Here is a 16,172-nt window from a genome sequence, read left to right on the forward strand (position 1 = left end):
AAAAAAAAAAAAAACAAAAAACACTATGACCAAATCAATTTGAAAAATAGAGAGGGTTCATTTTAGCTTGACTCTCAGGTCACACTCCACTGCTGAGGAAGTCAGGGTGGAACTATGCTCACTGGTGTGCTCCCTCTGGTTTGCTCAGCCTACTTTCTTATAAACCCTATGACCACCTATGACACATAACTAATACTCCCTCTCTCCCTCTCCCTCTCCCTCCCCCCCCTCCCTCTCTCTCTCTCTCTCTCTCCCTCCCTCCCTCTCCCTCGCCTTGCCAACACAAGAGTCTAAGAGAGGTCAAGAATGTAGTCACTTCACTGGAATCTGGCTACATGCAACATGAATACTGAATACCATATTAAAGAATATTTTGTATTTGAACAAATAAATGAACTCTGAGAATGGTACTTATACTTTTCTATCTGTAAGTTGTGAACAATCTACCTTCTTTGAGAAGAAGCAACAAGAAACAAAAAGAAAGCCTAACATATTATTTCCATGTCTAGTGTTCTTTCACACTGATTTTGGGTCTCGTTTTTTATCACTGTTAAATCCTCAGCAACATAATGCTAAATCTTTATGAATTATGTCAAGGAAAGACTCCAGATTACAAAAATAGTATTCTTCAACTTCCTACTGCCATAATCTTGGATTAAAAACCATGTTTAACCTTTATGACGCTGTAGCCCCACATTACTATCCAGCACCTGTGTGTGTGTTAAGATGGTTCCTCAGGAGGGTCACTGTTCTGAATGCTCTGCCACAGAGATGGCACTTGTGTGGTCTCTCATCAGTGTGGCTTTTCATGTGACGATCCAAATTTGAACGTCGTGGACATGTGTAACTGCAAAGCTCACACTGGAATGTTTTCTTTACACCTGTATGCAAAACAAAACATGGACTTGTTACAGTGCTTCAATGTTTAGATTAATCCCAAACTACAATTGTATTCTCTTAACTTTTTGTAAGTTAACAGACTTACTTCTCTTGAGGACTTAAAAACACAAATAAAACCCTTCTTTTGGACTGATTAAAAGCCATGGCACCCACTAGATGCTTAAAAAAAAAAAAAAAAAGACAAAATAACTTGCATACAGGCTGTTGTATCCTTCTCCCCCAAATGGTTTTACAAGTCCATTACAGATAAATTAATTTTACCTTTTTTTTTAATTTTTGTTGGCTTCGGAGGCTTCATATTACCAACCACTTTCTCTGCATTAACCTCAGACAGCAGTCCTTCCTGCTGTTCTTCCTCAAAATCATACACAGACACATCCACATCTTTGCCCTCCTCTGTGTAACGAAGTTTGCTCTTTTTGGTTTTCTTTGTTTTTTTGGCTGGCGGCTGATAGTCTGGGTCTTTTTGCCAGCTAGGGTCTTCCTGAGGAGGAAGCTCCCCCTGCTCTAGTGTCTCCACTTCTCCATTGGCCCCCACTTTCACCACCTGAAATCCTTCAGGCAAAGGTAAGGTGTGACATATCATCGGTTCACTTTCTGCAAGGCCCTCTTTAGACACTTCATTCTCATAAGCCCCCTGAAGTTCTTCTACTGAAGTAGTAGCAACAGGTACAGTCACAGGAACAGGTACTTGGACAAGCTGAAGCTCTCCTATATTAATGGGCTGTTCCTCCATATTTACAACCTGCAAGGTTATGATCTGGGTATCGTCCACTGCTGCCTCTGCTTCAGGAGCCACTGTACCCTCCATTACTTCAGTCTTCATTTGGAGAAGGGTAGGATCCAGCTGTTCCATCATTACCATCTGTACACTGCTGTTGACATCCTGGACCACCTCTCCCCCATCTGTCTGGTTCTGGGGCAGGTGGCAAGCGTCTTCTTCCTGGCCCCCTTCCCGGCGTCTCTGGTAAGTCTTTCTTTCCTTTCCTTTAATGAAAGTTTCAGATTCCTCCACAATGGCTTCAACTGCCTCACCTTCCATTTCCCCTTCCTTTATTAAGGAAGAACACAGATTGTTATTTATGATATGGTTTGCCCAAATAAAAGCACACACATTTTAAACTAAAACTTTAGTGGCAGATGGTAGTGGTGCACACACCTTTAATCCCAGCATTTCTCTAAAAACCAAAATCCAAAATCCAACCAAACCACCAAAACCCAACCCCCAACCCCTTGCCCCAAATATCTCCTCAGTGAATGAACTGGGCAGCCACCAGCCACATCAATGATTATTCCAAATATCTCCTCAGTGAATGAACTGGGCAGCCACATCGATGATTATTCCACAGATACCTTCCTCTTTGATGGAAGAAAAAAAATTCACCAACTATATTATAAATCTTTCCAATCAAAAAAAAAATCCGAAAATTAACAGAAAACTGGTGACAGTGGGTGTTAAAATACACTGCAGAAGTAAAGTGCCGTCTAAGAGAAACACTACAATGTTAATTTTAGTTTCTTAAGCAAATAAATTGCCAAAAGAAAAAAACATGGAAAAGTTGAAGCAACAACCTACAGGCTCAAGATTTCAAACTAAGGGAACTTAGCCTCCAGAGACAGTTGGCAAAGTCTGAGGCTATTTTTTCAGTTGTTATTACTGGGATAGTACGTTATTAATGGCATCAGGTGAATCATACAAGGCATAGATCAATCTTCTACCACAATGAACTACCAGAGCTAGGTACTGCGGGACATGATTAGAAAACTAACACTTGTACAGCTGAGGCAGGAGGATGATATTTGAGACTAGCTTGGCCACACAATGATAATCATAAACAACAAACATTAGGTAGTAGAAACTTTAATTCTGGATATTTAATTATATTAAAAATTACTAGGCCGGGCGGTGGTGGCGCACGCCTTTAATCCCAGCACTTGGGAGGCAGAGGCAGGCGGATTTCTGAGTTCGAGAGTTCGAGGCTAGCCTGGTCTACAGAGTGAGTTCCAGGACAGCCAGGGCTACTCAGAGAAACCCTGTCTCGAAAAACCAAAAAAAAAAAAAAAATTACTAGTAAAGCTAGTTTAAAACTTATTTGGAGCACACTAAAGAATAAAAAATTTAGTCAGAAGAAGAAAGTTTAAGATAGCTATTGTACAATATGCAGACAATAGCTAGCACTCTACAGATTTACCTTCTCTTACCACAAATGAGACATGTTAGATTTAAAGGTTCCTCAATGTATACACATTTCAAAATGTTAAACATAAATATATTTATCTCCCAATTAAAAAAGTTTAAAAAAATACACTGTAGGGAGTAGGGCTTAGTGGTGCACAGCTTTAATCTCACCACTGTCGAGGCAGAGGCAAGCAAATCATTGAGTTTAAGGCTAGACCAGAGCAGCTAAGGCTATGTAATGAGACCCTGATATTTTATATCTATTTATATATAAAGCACTAGAAGAGACTTTGCTTGCTTTTAAATGGCTCTGGGTGTCAAATCCAGGGCCTCATTGAACTCTCTTAGAAATCATACTTTGTCATACCATTTTTCAGAAAGCTTTATTGTGGGGGGCTAGGGAGAGACGGCTCAGTTGGTGAAGTGCTTTCTGAGAAAGCATGAAGACATGAGTTTGATCCCAGCACCCACATGGAAAGTTAGGCATGGCAGTGTGTGCCTGTAATCACACTGCTAGGGAGGCCTGACTGCCTCTGCCACCATACCTGTCTACAGTTTCTGTTTCTTAAATCTTCATAGTGCCTAGAGTAAAATAAAGGCCAAGAAGATGACTCAGAATGATGATACTTGCTAATAATAATCCTAATGACCCAAGTCTGATGCCCGGGACTAATATAATGGAAAGAGAGAATCAACTCCTACAAATTTTCTTCTGACTTTCACATGTACTGTGCCATACCCGCACATGCACGCATGCACACAAAATAACTAAGACTTAATTAAAACAAAACAAAACACCCTTCAGGAGTAAAATGGGAACCTAGAGAGATGGCTTCTTGGTTAGGAATACTTATTGTTCTTTCAGAGGACTAGGTTCAGATCGAGCTCGCAACTGGCTCTAACTCAAGTTCCAAGGGATTCAACTCCCTCTTCTTATCTCTTGAGGCACCAAGCAGGTGACTGGTACATGTACACACACACACACACACACACACACATACACGAAAAACACCCATATACACAAATCTAATAAACAAAAAACTAGCTGATGTAAAGTGAGTCTCAGAAACATCTAATTTAAAGCAATACTGTAACCTAACAAAACCCACAAATACACACACACACACACACACACACACACACACACACACGTATCCCTAAACAATTTAAAGTGCTGTATGTTCTTGGCCCAGTCTCAAAGCTCTTGCTACTTTACTAGAGACACAGTTTATCAATTCTCTATGCAGGCACTATATCTGAGCCAGTATTCTGGGAAGGCATTATAAAATCTACAGAGAAACAGCCATGGTCTGATTCAGGATTAAAAGGGTTCAAGGTAAAATAAGGTAGGCCTGGAGAAAAGTGGCATGACCACCTTGAAAGCAAATGCTTGTATAAATTACAACTGAAGATGGCTGAGAATACAGCTCACTGTCAAGGCACCTGTCTAGCACTAATGAGGCCCTAAATTCAATCCCAGTATTGTCCCCTTCTCACCCTTGTTATTGTTCACCTTTCTCACTGAAAAATGTATTGGTTCACAACTTTTAATCCTAGACTTGGGAGGCAGCTGTATCTCTGTAAATTTGAGGCCAGGCTGGTCTATATATTGAGTTCCAGGCCAGCCAAGGTTATATAGTGAGACTCTGTCTTGAAACAACACAATATGCCCAACAACAAAAAAACCAACTAAACCAATTATTACAAGAAATTGTGTATTTTACCCAAACACTTGCTCTCACTGTCGTTCTCCCTCCTTGTCTTGTTCCTTGTGTCCTTCCCATTTCTTCAGATCCAGCTCATTCTTAAGACACTGAAGTTTCCTGAGGCCATTACTTTGCTGTTATATGGCTGCTAATAAAATAAAGCACATGATTTTGTGCTTAACAATGCCTCAAAATAGTTGAGTATGGTGATGTACACTGTAATCCTACCATTCAGGAGAAGAGGCAGGAGATTAGGAGAAATTTGAAGTCAGCCTTGGGTATATAGCAACTTCAAGGCTATTCTGAGCTATTTTAAAAAAAAACTATCATGTGAGTTCGAGACCAGTCTGGGCTACAGAGTGAGTTCCAGGATAGCCAGGACTACACAGAGAAACTCTGTCTCAAAAAACCAAAACAACAACAACAACGATGAAGACGACAGATGAAAAAAACTGTATTTCTCTCTCTCTCTCTCTCTCTCTCTCTCTCTCTCTCTCTCTCTCTCTCTCTCTCTCTATTGAAACATTCTATCCAGGACACAATAGAGTCTCGGAAGACAAAGGAAGCTAAGTAAAACATAAGCCTCAGAAGTTCATGAAATTTAACAGCTGAAGAACCTTAGAAAGTTAAAAAAAAAAACCACAAATTCCCTTTTCAAGCACTTCTATACACAGAACACACTTATTGGGAGGAGACACTTTTCAGCAGAGTTGTTTTCAAAAGTTGGGCAGGGAACTCCTGTCCTGTGGTAGGCCTTCCGTCACACAGCTGTCTGAGTAATCTATGCTCCTGTAAGATAAACTCACAAATTGGTTTGTTCACGGAACTCAAACTGAGTGGAATCATTCTATGGATTGTGCTTGATACCATATCTAAGGTAAATGATCATCTGTTCAAGTCACTTCAGGTAAAGTCATGTAACACATCACCTCAAAAACACAAACCAGAACCATCAAATTTAAAATAAAAGCAAAAACTATGCGGCCAGGCCTGAAGCTCACTCTCCAGCACACACACTGTTTCTCTGTCTCTGTCTCTCATTCTCATGTTAGTTATCTCTTCAGTGATGCTGAGGATTGCATCTAGAGCTTCCCACACTCTAGACAAGACCACTACCACTGACCCACATCCTCAATATAGCAACTTTTATTTTTGGACCAATTCAACAAAGTCTACCATGTGTGGAATAAAGTCAAGGATGATGAAAAACTTCCTAGACAGCCAGTTTGGTTTATATTGCTATTATCTGCTTCTACTACCCTTTGCTCTAAATATCAAAGAACAAAACAATATGGTTTTTTGTTGTTTTGTTTTTAAAATTTATTTATATAACTGAGTATACTGTCGTTTGTCTTCAGACACACCCGAAGACAGCACCAGATCCTTTTATAGATGGTTGTGAGCCACCATGGGGTTGCTGGGAATTGAACTTAGGACTTCTAGTAGTGCTTTTAACTGCTGAGCCAACTCTCCAGCCCCCTTGTTTTTGTTTTTTTCAGACAGCCTAGGCTGTCCTGGAATTAGCTTTGTAGACCAGGATGGCCTGGAACTCTCTGCTTCCCCAAAGGTGCCATCATTACCTGGCTAAATAATACAATGTTTTACCACAATGAAGACAAATATAACAAAATGTTACTGTAAAAGATAGGCATCAAGGAACTTTATAATTTACCTATAAATTTAAAATTTCTAGGCATCAGTATGTCAGAGTTTTGTAAGATCCAGTATTTCTGATTATGAAAGTTTTCAACACCAACTCTAGAACCCATGACTAGGCGACTGTGTTGCTCAAAGTAAGGTCTGAGGAACAACAACACTGGGATAATTCTGACATTTGTTTGAAACTCAGAACTTTGGGCTCACCCCTACCCAACAATCAAGATCTGCTTCTAGGGTACTGGAACTGTCACTATGTAGCTGAGGCAGAATTAGGCTGGCCTGGCTACAGAGTAACACCTGTTTGAAGGAGGAAAAGGGGAAGAGTGATAGCTTAATATTAAGTAGCAGGAATGGTAAGCCTTGTTCACAGTGAGTTGAGGCTGGGCTACATGACACCCTGTTTCTTTGTAAACAAACGATTAGTCAAATCAACACTCAAGGACAAAATTTCTTCTATAACAGCTTCTTTGGGGTTTTGTAGCACATAATTTGAGCCCAGAAAAATTGTAAATCTGAAAGCCTAAAATATTAAATACTAAATAAAAATCCTATATAAAAGAAGTCATAGAATTATACCAGGTAGAAAAAACTAACATATAAAGAGACATAAATTGAAAACAATTGTGTGCCAAGGAGCTGAGCTGACAGTACTCAATGAAAGGAACACATGACTTACAATCCATGAACATCAGCATCTACTCAAGTCTTAAACCCAATAACGTCTAGAAAAATATCACATAAAAGGAAAAAGCAACCTGTCTCTGCTTAGAAATCTCAGCGTGGGCTGGTGAGATGGCTCAGTGGTTAAGAGCACTGACTGTTCTCCTTGAGGTCATGAGTTCAAATCCCAGCAACCACATGGTGGCTCACAACCATCTGCAATGAGATCTGATGCCCTCATATGGGTGTCTGAAGACGGCTACAGTGTACTTACATATAATAAATAAATAAAATAATCTTTAAAAAAAAAAAAAAGAAATCTCAGCGCATCTCTTTGAACAATAGACTCCTTCATCTAACTTTCTCCAGAAGTGAATCCCTTCTCTGAATCAATAACTAACACAACAGTTTCTGGCTTCTTTCCTTTACTCCCTGGAGGGAGTACTCTCCTAGCTGCCCTATCCCTGTTAATAGTTCTAATCCATCTCCTCCCTTCTCGACTCCTGCTTTAATCCTTGTTTTTATACATTTTTTTTTTATTGGATGTTTTATTTACATTTCATATGTTGTCCCCTTACCCCATCCCCCACCCACCCAGGAACCCCCTATCCCCTCACCCCTCTTCCTGCTTCTCTGCAGATGTACCCCTACCTACCCCCCACTCCCACCTTCCCCCCCTCAATTCCCACCCCCTGGGGCGTCCAGCCTTCAAGAGGCCAAGGATCTCTTCTCCCACCTATAACTGACAGGACCATCCTCTCTCACCTATACAGCTGAAGCCATAGATCCCTCTCTAAGTGCTCCCAGGCTGGTGGTTTAGACCCTGGGAGCTGTGGTTGGTTCCTGCTTTAATCCTCATTGCTTACATCTCTCTCCTCTCCCATCTTCCTTGTTTATGCCCACTACATCGTTCATAGTTTTATTAAACCTCTTTTGTGGGATGATACTACTAAAAAGAGGTCTACAACATTTACTTTTCCTTAACCCCAAGAAAAGGAGTCTTTCTTTAGCTGCTCCTTGTCATGGGTCTTTTCCCTGTGTCTCTGAGAGCAATCTGTTTCAGAGCCTAAAGGCTACTTTCTCCACACATATGACTACCTATTACTTTCTCAATTCAAAGGCACTGGGTAGAGAAGAAAGGTAGACTGTAGCCTTCAAAACATATCACAAACAAAGGGAAAAATTATTTGGTTAAACAGTTCTACCCTGAGGGGTTGCAGTATCACTATAAAGTGACAGATTGTTTCTTGGGCAATTGCGGTTTGGGTTTTTTTTTTTCTTTCGGGGCAGTGCTTGGGATGGAATACAGGGCCTTGTACCTATGAGACACTCTCGGCCATGGTACCACTCAATAGTAGTCCCTATCACAATGGCATTCTCAGAATAGATCCTTGAATCTTCTATCATCATGGTGGAAAAAATAAAATTAAAAAGAGGGGTTACTGATACTGTTCAATTAGTAGGGTTCTTGCCTATGACAAACAAAATAAAAGGTTTGATCCCCAGCACCTATAAAAACAAGTATACTGGTATACAGCACAATCCCAGAATATAGGCTTAAAAAAACAATCAAGGTCATCCTCCCTTACATAGAAAGGTCTTAAGAACACAGAAAGTTTTATATTATCATACCAAGATACATAAGACCTGTTTGAAAATAAAACAAGTTTTGTTTTGAGAAAGAATGTCTCTGTATAATAGCCCTAAATGTTCTGGAACTCACTCTGTAGACCAGGCCGGCCCTGAACTGAGGGATCTATTTGCCTCTGCCTCCAGAGCGCTAGGATTAAAGGCATGTGCCACCATGTCCAGCTCAAATAATTTTTAAGGAAAAAAAATTAGCAAACAAACCATCATCCCATCAACTTCTAGATGGAAGAGGAAGGAGGAGCTTCCTTTAGACTGAGCAAGTGAGATCTTAGAGAATTGGAGGTGAAAGGTTACAAGAAGGAAAGCTGGTTCAAGTCTTTTTCTGACCTTTGACAGAGTATATGGAAGGACCTAACTCTTAACAGAAGACACTTGAAATGTCATGCTCCTATGTCATAACCTAACTTTATATCCCTCAGGCAGTCTGCTAGATCAATCCCCTTTATCCTTTTGGCTTTTCTCTCAGCTCTATGCTGTCCAAATATGTCCCATCTTCAATCTCATTTCACTGTGTAGTCTCTGTCAGGTATTTTCTGTATGCTCGACTGACTCCACATCTGCTGTTTCTAATCCTTCTCTTCTACCTCTTAGTTCAGCAACTTTGGTTCTTATTCCTTAGAATTCTACTGAACTGCTGCTGTGAGGCAAACAATGACTGTTAATGGATAAATCCAAAGGGATTTTCTGTCCTTATCTGATTTGATCTCCCTGTGGAATTTAACATTCTACCCCAGGCTTTATCCCAGACTTAAGCGAGACCATCCGAAAGCTGGACATACAGCCCACATAGTCCTATCCTCCACAAAACTGCTTTCACTGAGGTTTTTGGCATTATGTCCTTGGCTTATACCAAAGGAAACATGGGTGAAACTTTATTTGCAGTAAATATAATGTTTATTTAAAAAGCTCTTATTAAAAATTTTCTCTTTTGATGCCGGGCGTTGGTGGCGCACGCCTTTAATCCCAGCACTTGGGAGGCAGAGGCAGGCGGATTTCTGAGTTCGAGGCCAGCCTGGTCTACAGAGTGAGTTCCAGGACAGCCAGGGCTATACAGAGAAACCTTGTCTCGAAAAACCAAAAAAAAAAAAAAAAAAATTTTCTCTTTTGAATTAAATTATTTTAATTTTCTATATATAAATATTTTGCCTGTGTGCATGTCTGTCCACTATGTGCTGGCAGAGGCCAGAGAGAGTGTCTGATCTCTTGGAACTACAGCTGTAAACAATCTGTGAGTGCTAGAAATCAAACCCAGGTCCACTGTAAGTGCTCTTAACCAATCAGCCAAGGCAAGTAAACTCTTTTTTTTTTTCATTTTTTAAGCTATATAAGAGATCCTGTTATCCATTTTTAAAAAACTGTTTACATCTTAATCAATTTGTTAACATGTGGTGTTTGAATGAAAATGGCCCTCCTAGACTCACAGGGAATGGCATTATAGGCATAGGTGTGGCCTTGTTGGACAAATGTCACAGGGGGTGGGGCTTTGAGGTTTCAGAAGCTCAAGCCAGGCCCAGTGTCACTCCATCTTCTTGTTGCCCACCTATCCAGACGTGTAGCTCACAGCTCCTTCTCCAGCATCATGTCTGCTTGCATACTACCATGCTTGCCGCCTAACAATTGCCTAAACTTCTGAACCTGTCAGTCAGCCCCCATTAAGTATTTTCTTTGATAATAGTAAGAGTTGTATCTATTCACAGTAATAAAACCCTAATAAGACACTCTATTCTAATTTGTATTTTCTGACTTTTAAACATATTTATACATTTCCTATTTGTATTTTCTATATACATACTCCAAAAGTGAGAGATATATATAACCCCTGTGTGAAAAAGTAAAAATTACGGTTTGATCAGACTATAGACAAGCCGTGGTTCTTTGCATTCACCTGTTTCCCCCATTCTCTCTTTCAGGTGATCTCCCTAGACCCTGTTTACCGCCCTGCTGGACGGGGCAGGTGACAAATGTAATAAAATCTCAGAAATCTTTACCTTAGCCTTGAGGCAGAATAGTAGGAGTCTGAGGGTATCCTTCCTGAGCTACAGAGAATTCAAGGCCACCCTGAGCTAAGTAAGAGCCAAATCTATAAAACAAAACAAAACAAAACAAAAACTATATAGTACTTCAGTGGTTTGGTATATACCACATATACTCAAAGCAGTTTAAGTTCCAACTCTTAACATCAGAAAAGGAAAAAAGAAAAAAAAATGAACAGCTTTTAAATCTGAGGAGGACAAAGGCTACATAATATATACTTAGAAAACAGGGTCGTGCTTGGTGGTACACATCTTTAATTCTAGCACCTGGGAGGCAGAAGCAGGTAGATCTCCATGAGTTCCAGGCCAGCCTGGCTTTTCACAAAGCCCAAGAGAGCCAGGGCTCTGGTACAGAGAAACAGAAAAAAAACCTAAAGGGGAATGGGGGAGGGGAGGGTGTGAGTAGAGGAAACAGAAAATAGAGATGATAGCCTTAAACAAAATAAACAAAGACTAGCATGGATATACAGCGAAGTTGGTAGTGTAGTTGCCTAGCATGAACAAGGCTCTGTACTCACTTCTCAGCACTATATAAACTGGGAATGAAGTCCAGTACCTACAATCCTAGCACTCCAAAGATGGAGGCAGGACAATCCGAAGCACAAGGTCTCCTTCAGCAGGGCAATGGTGGCAAACACTTTTAATACCAGCACTTGGGAGGTGGAGGCAGAGGCAGGAGATTTCTGAGTTCAAGGTCGGCCTGGTCTACAGAGTGAGTTCCAGGACAGCCAGGACTAACTACACAGATAACCCTGTCTAGAAAAACAAAAACAGCCTTTAATCCCAGCACTTGGGAGGCAAAGGCAGGCAGATTTCTGAGTCTGAGGCCAGCCTTGTCTACAGAGTGAGTTCCAGGACAGCCAGAGCTATACAGAGAAAACCTGTCACACACACACACACACACACACACACACACACACACACACACAAACCCACAACAACAACAACAAAAAGAAAAAGAAAGAAAAAAAAAACAAAAAGAAAAACAAAAAAATCCCCACAAGGTGACCTTCATCTACACAGGGAATTTGAGGGAAGCTTGGCCTACAGATCAAGTATTTACAACATCTATAACAATATATTAATCCTGTTATATAAAATAAACACTAACATTTGTATGTAAAGTATAAAGGCCAAAAGAAAAAGATGGGCAAAACCCACAAATATATTATTGTGAAAACCTGGAACAGTTTGCTCAAGTCAAGTCTAGAGGTACAAACAACCAGGAGTTCTACCAGACATCCTCCCTTCCTTGAAAATAAAAACCAACCAAGCAAAGAAAAACACCACCACCACCACCAATGGTAGTAAAATCAAACGGCATAGCTCAATGGCAGAAGGCTTGCTTAGCATGCCTGAAGCTCTGGGTCCCATGCTGTATACCAAATCAAACAAAACCTTCAAAGAAATGGGAAATAAAGAAAAAAAAATTGGAACTTCATTAATAAAGAAAAAAAGAAAAGTAGTGTGGCAGCATTGGCTATAGCTGTCTAATAGTTACTTTCCAATGTTTGTCATGCTGCAGTGAAACTAGTAACTGATCATGAGAATAAAGGAAAGCATCATCTAGTTAAATGCCATGATTAGTTGAGCCTTGCACATGCTCAAAATTGACACAAATTTTCCAAGTATCTTTGACGAAGTTTCCATTAATAGGTGGTCATAAAAATGCCTGATAAAGCCGGGCGGTGGTGGTGCACGCCTTTAATCCCAGCACTTGGGAGGCAGAGGCAGGTGGATTTCTGAGTTCGAGGCCAGCCTGGTCTACAGAGTGAGTTCCAGGACAGCCAGGGCTACACAGAGAAACCCTGTCTCGAAAAACCAATATATGTGTGTGTGTGTGTGTGTGTGTGTGTGTGTGTGTGTGTGTGTGTGTATGTGTTGCATTCAGGAGCTGCAGGAGCTCAGAAGAGCGCATCAGATTCCCTTGCAGGTGCTGGGAACTGAAGCTGGGTCCTCTGCAAGAGCAGATAAGTACTCATTTTGTTTTTGCTTTCCTATGTAGCCCTGGCTGTCCTCAACCTCAGATCCATGGGTCAAGTGGATCCCCTCCCCAGGGCTGGGATTAAAGGTGTATGCCACTTTGCCCTGCTCAGTTAAGTATCCTTAATTGCTGAGCAATCTTGCCAGCCCCTTGAATTGTATTTTTTTCCTCAAGGGTGAGAATAGACAGAATTGGTCATTAAGAACCAAAACCTTGGGCTAGTGAGATGGCTTTGCTCTGGCCAGCAGAGACGACAATTTGAATTCAACACTCTAGATTCCCTAGGTAGAGAGATAACCAATCCCTGCAAGTTATCTGCTAAGATATCCATGCCGCTGTAAATGTGCACGCATGCACGCACACACACATGCATACACAAATAATTAAAACAAACAGCAGTTATTAGTGGTGGTATTTTTCTTTGCTTGGTTGGTTTTTATTTTCAAGGAAGGGGGGATGTCTGGTAGAACTCCTGGTTGTTTGTACCTCTAGACTTGACTTGAGCAAACTGTTCCAGGTTTTCACAATAATATATTTGTGGGTTTTGCCCATCTTTTTCTTTTGGCCTTTATACTTTATATACAAATGTTAGTGTTTCTTTGTTTTATGTAACAAGATTAATATATTGTTTATTTTGTTTAAAGCTATCATCTCTATTTTCTGTTTCCTCTACTCACACCCTCCCGTCCCCCATCCCCCTTTAGGTTTTTTTTTTCTGTTTCTCTGTACCAGAGCCCTGGCTCTCTTGGGCTTTGTGAAAAGCCAGGCTGGCCTGGAACTCATGGAGATCTACCTGCTTCTGCCTCCCAGGTGGATTTCTGAGTTCGAGGCCAGCCTGGTCTACAGAGTGAGTTCCAGGACAGCCAGGGCTACACAGAGAAACCCTGTCTCAAAGAAAATCAACCAACCAACCAACCAACCAACCAACCAACCCAAGAATAACAAAACCCACACCAGAATTCCAATTCTAGTTTTTCTACCAATAAGCAAGGAGGCCTACACTGTAATATACCATCCTCTTTGCCTTAGTTTCCCTGTCTATAAAAAAAAAAATGGTATCTACTCTACAGATTTCTGTGAAGATTAACAAGAGAACCACTGTATGATGGCAGGCTTCTGGGACCTTAAAAGCCACCATCCAAGATGCCAAGCCATTTTAGGCATTTAGGTGAATGGTAGCATTAACATACCTTTTTTATTTGTTTTGAGACACGTTTTCTCTGTGTAACTCTGGCTTTGTAGACCCTGGCTCTGCCTCCCAATTCTGGGATTAAATATGGGCACCACCACCCTCAGCTTGTGTATGCCTTAGTTGCCTAAAATTCTAAAAAACAAACAAAAGAAATAAAAACAAAAAACTTAAAATCCCCCACAAAAATGACTTTTTGGATAAATTCCTAAGTTTCTCTTAGAGTTGGTAACTGATCAAATACCAAAATAGGGAAATTCAGAGTTCTTTAAAGAAACATGACTGCTGCACACATGTGGTACACATGTATACATACACTCAGGTACACACACATATCAGAATATGTAAATGTTTTGGTTTTGTAAGAAATCAAGCTGGGATGTACAGTTGAGAGCCAAGTATGTTTGATGTTCTGGGTTTCATTTAGTACTACAAAAACAAATAACAAGTAAAACAGGTTAGGGAAATAGCTTAGTAAGTAAAATGCTGGTCACACAAGTATGAAGACCTAGGAGTCTAATTCACAGAACCTAAGTAAAAAAGCTGGATGGAAGTGTGGACCTATTATTATCTCTCTAGGGCTTACAATATACTTAAACTGGTGAGCTTAAAGTTCAGTAAGATCCTGTCAAAAAATAAATGACAAATTGAAAAAAATTCATCATCGACCTCTGACCTCTACAAGCACCTGAACACATGGGTTCATATATGTACAAGAATGTGTCACATAATAAAAAAACAATAACCTTTGTGTTCTGTTTTTCTAGCGTGTAGATTGTATTAGTAATACACTGCATCTTCTTAAAATGTGGCTAAGATACTCATGCTCAATGAAGATAGAGGAGCACAAAGCTCAGTCTCAGCAACTTGACAGACTGAGGCAGGAGAGTCATTTGAGTTCAGGAGTTTGGAGGCTGCCTGGGCAACATAGAGACTCACATCTTTTTTCTTTGTTTGTTTGTTTTTGTTTTGTTTTGTTTTTCAAGACAGGGTTTCTCTGTGTAGCCCTGGCTGTCCTGGAATTCACTCTCTAGACCAGGCTGGCCTCGAACTCAGAAATCCGCCTGCCTCTGCCTCCCAAGTGGTGGGACCCTCATCTTTTAAAACAAAGCTGAGTATGGTGGTTCAGCCTATACTCAAGGGGCTGAGACAGGGTCTTGAATTTGGAGCCAGATAGGGTTATACAGCAAGAGTGTATCTATCAAATACACATGTAATAAAAAAACATTCATAATGATCAGTTGATGCTTACTCAATCAAGTTCAGACTTTCTGGCTCAGCTCCCAGCTCTGTACAGTTTGTCCCTGTCCCTGCTATTCATTCAACCTCATCTCTGAGTACTCCCTGCTAGGCATCTTTACATCAGTGCCTGCTGCCTTGCTCTCTCCTAGCTCAAAGCACCTCCTACATCAAAATCTTTCAACCTTGTACAGGGCAGACTGACTTTGTTTTTGCTTTAACTGTAACATGATACTCTATATCTGCATCTTCCTTCAACACACTAGTTTTTTAAGGCAGGAATTATATTTTGTTTCTATATTCTCTAAAGCAAAGGATACAAACCAATATTAGGTAAACAGCAGATACCCATATATTAGTGTCACTGTCAAATGAAATAAGTTGGGTCTTGTACAAGACAAGTGTGTAGGAAGAGAAGATAGAAAAACAAAACACTGATTATATGTTAAGTGAAAGCCTAACAATATGAATTTATTTTCCTCATTGCAATATTTATATCATTTTCCTTCCTCCCTCTCATTTTTAGAGACACGGCTCACTACCTGGTCTAGGTTGGCCTTGGAATTCCTAAGCATATCAAGCTAGCACCATCAAAATTGCAATCACATGCCCAGGTATTAATTTTTGACTACATAAATTTTAGTAGTATAGTATATATAAGATAATATAGTTAAGTGTATTCAATTATTCCTAGAGGAAACTAACAAACACTTCATCATTGCAGCATTTAGTCACTGGGAGAAAAGTTATATTTTCAACAATCTGTTACTAATAATAAGATAAAACTGGGTTTGGCTGGATATGGTGGCATATTCCTTCAATCCCAGCACTCAGGAGACAAGAGGCACACAATCAATATACATAGAGATGCTGAGAAAAATAAAAACGTGGGTTTCATAGTACACGCCTGTAAACTGCAAATGAAAGGCAGAGAAGAGTGGACTGCTGAAATCATTGAGGTCATCCTGATCTA

The 16,172-nt window shown here is 40.3% G+C and overlaps 1 protein-coding gene across 4 annotated transcripts in view; it reads right to left on the reverse strand.

Moving 5' to 3' along the window:
- Ctcf (CCCTC-binding factor) overlaps positions 1 to 16,172 on the reverse strand; it is a 50,200-nt gene that overhangs the window by 17,930 nt on the left and 16,098 nt on the right. For all 4 annotated transcript variants that reach the window (XM_028768489.1, XM_028768488.1, XM_028768490.1 and 1 more), the window contains exons 3-4: positions 1,162 to 1,951; positions 711 to 881 (exon numbers count right to left, since the gene is read on the reverse strand). In XM_028768489.1, coding sequence (XP_028624322.1) covers positions 711 to 881; positions 1,162 to 1,942 — 952 coding nt within the window. In that variant the 5' untranslated portion in view covers positions 1,943 to 1,951. The remainder of the gene's footprint in view (positions 1 to 710; positions 882 to 1,161; positions 1,952 to 16,172) is intronic.

Source organism: Grammomys surdaster, unplaced genomic scaffold, assembly GCF_004785775.1.
Source record: "Grammomys surdaster isolate TR1022 unplaced genomic scaffold, NIH_TR_1.0 187, whole genome shotgun sequence".
In the NCBI taxonomy this organism is placed as follows: domain Eukaryota; kingdom Metazoa; phylum Chordata; class Mammalia; order Rodentia; family Muridae; genus Grammomys; species Grammomys surdaster.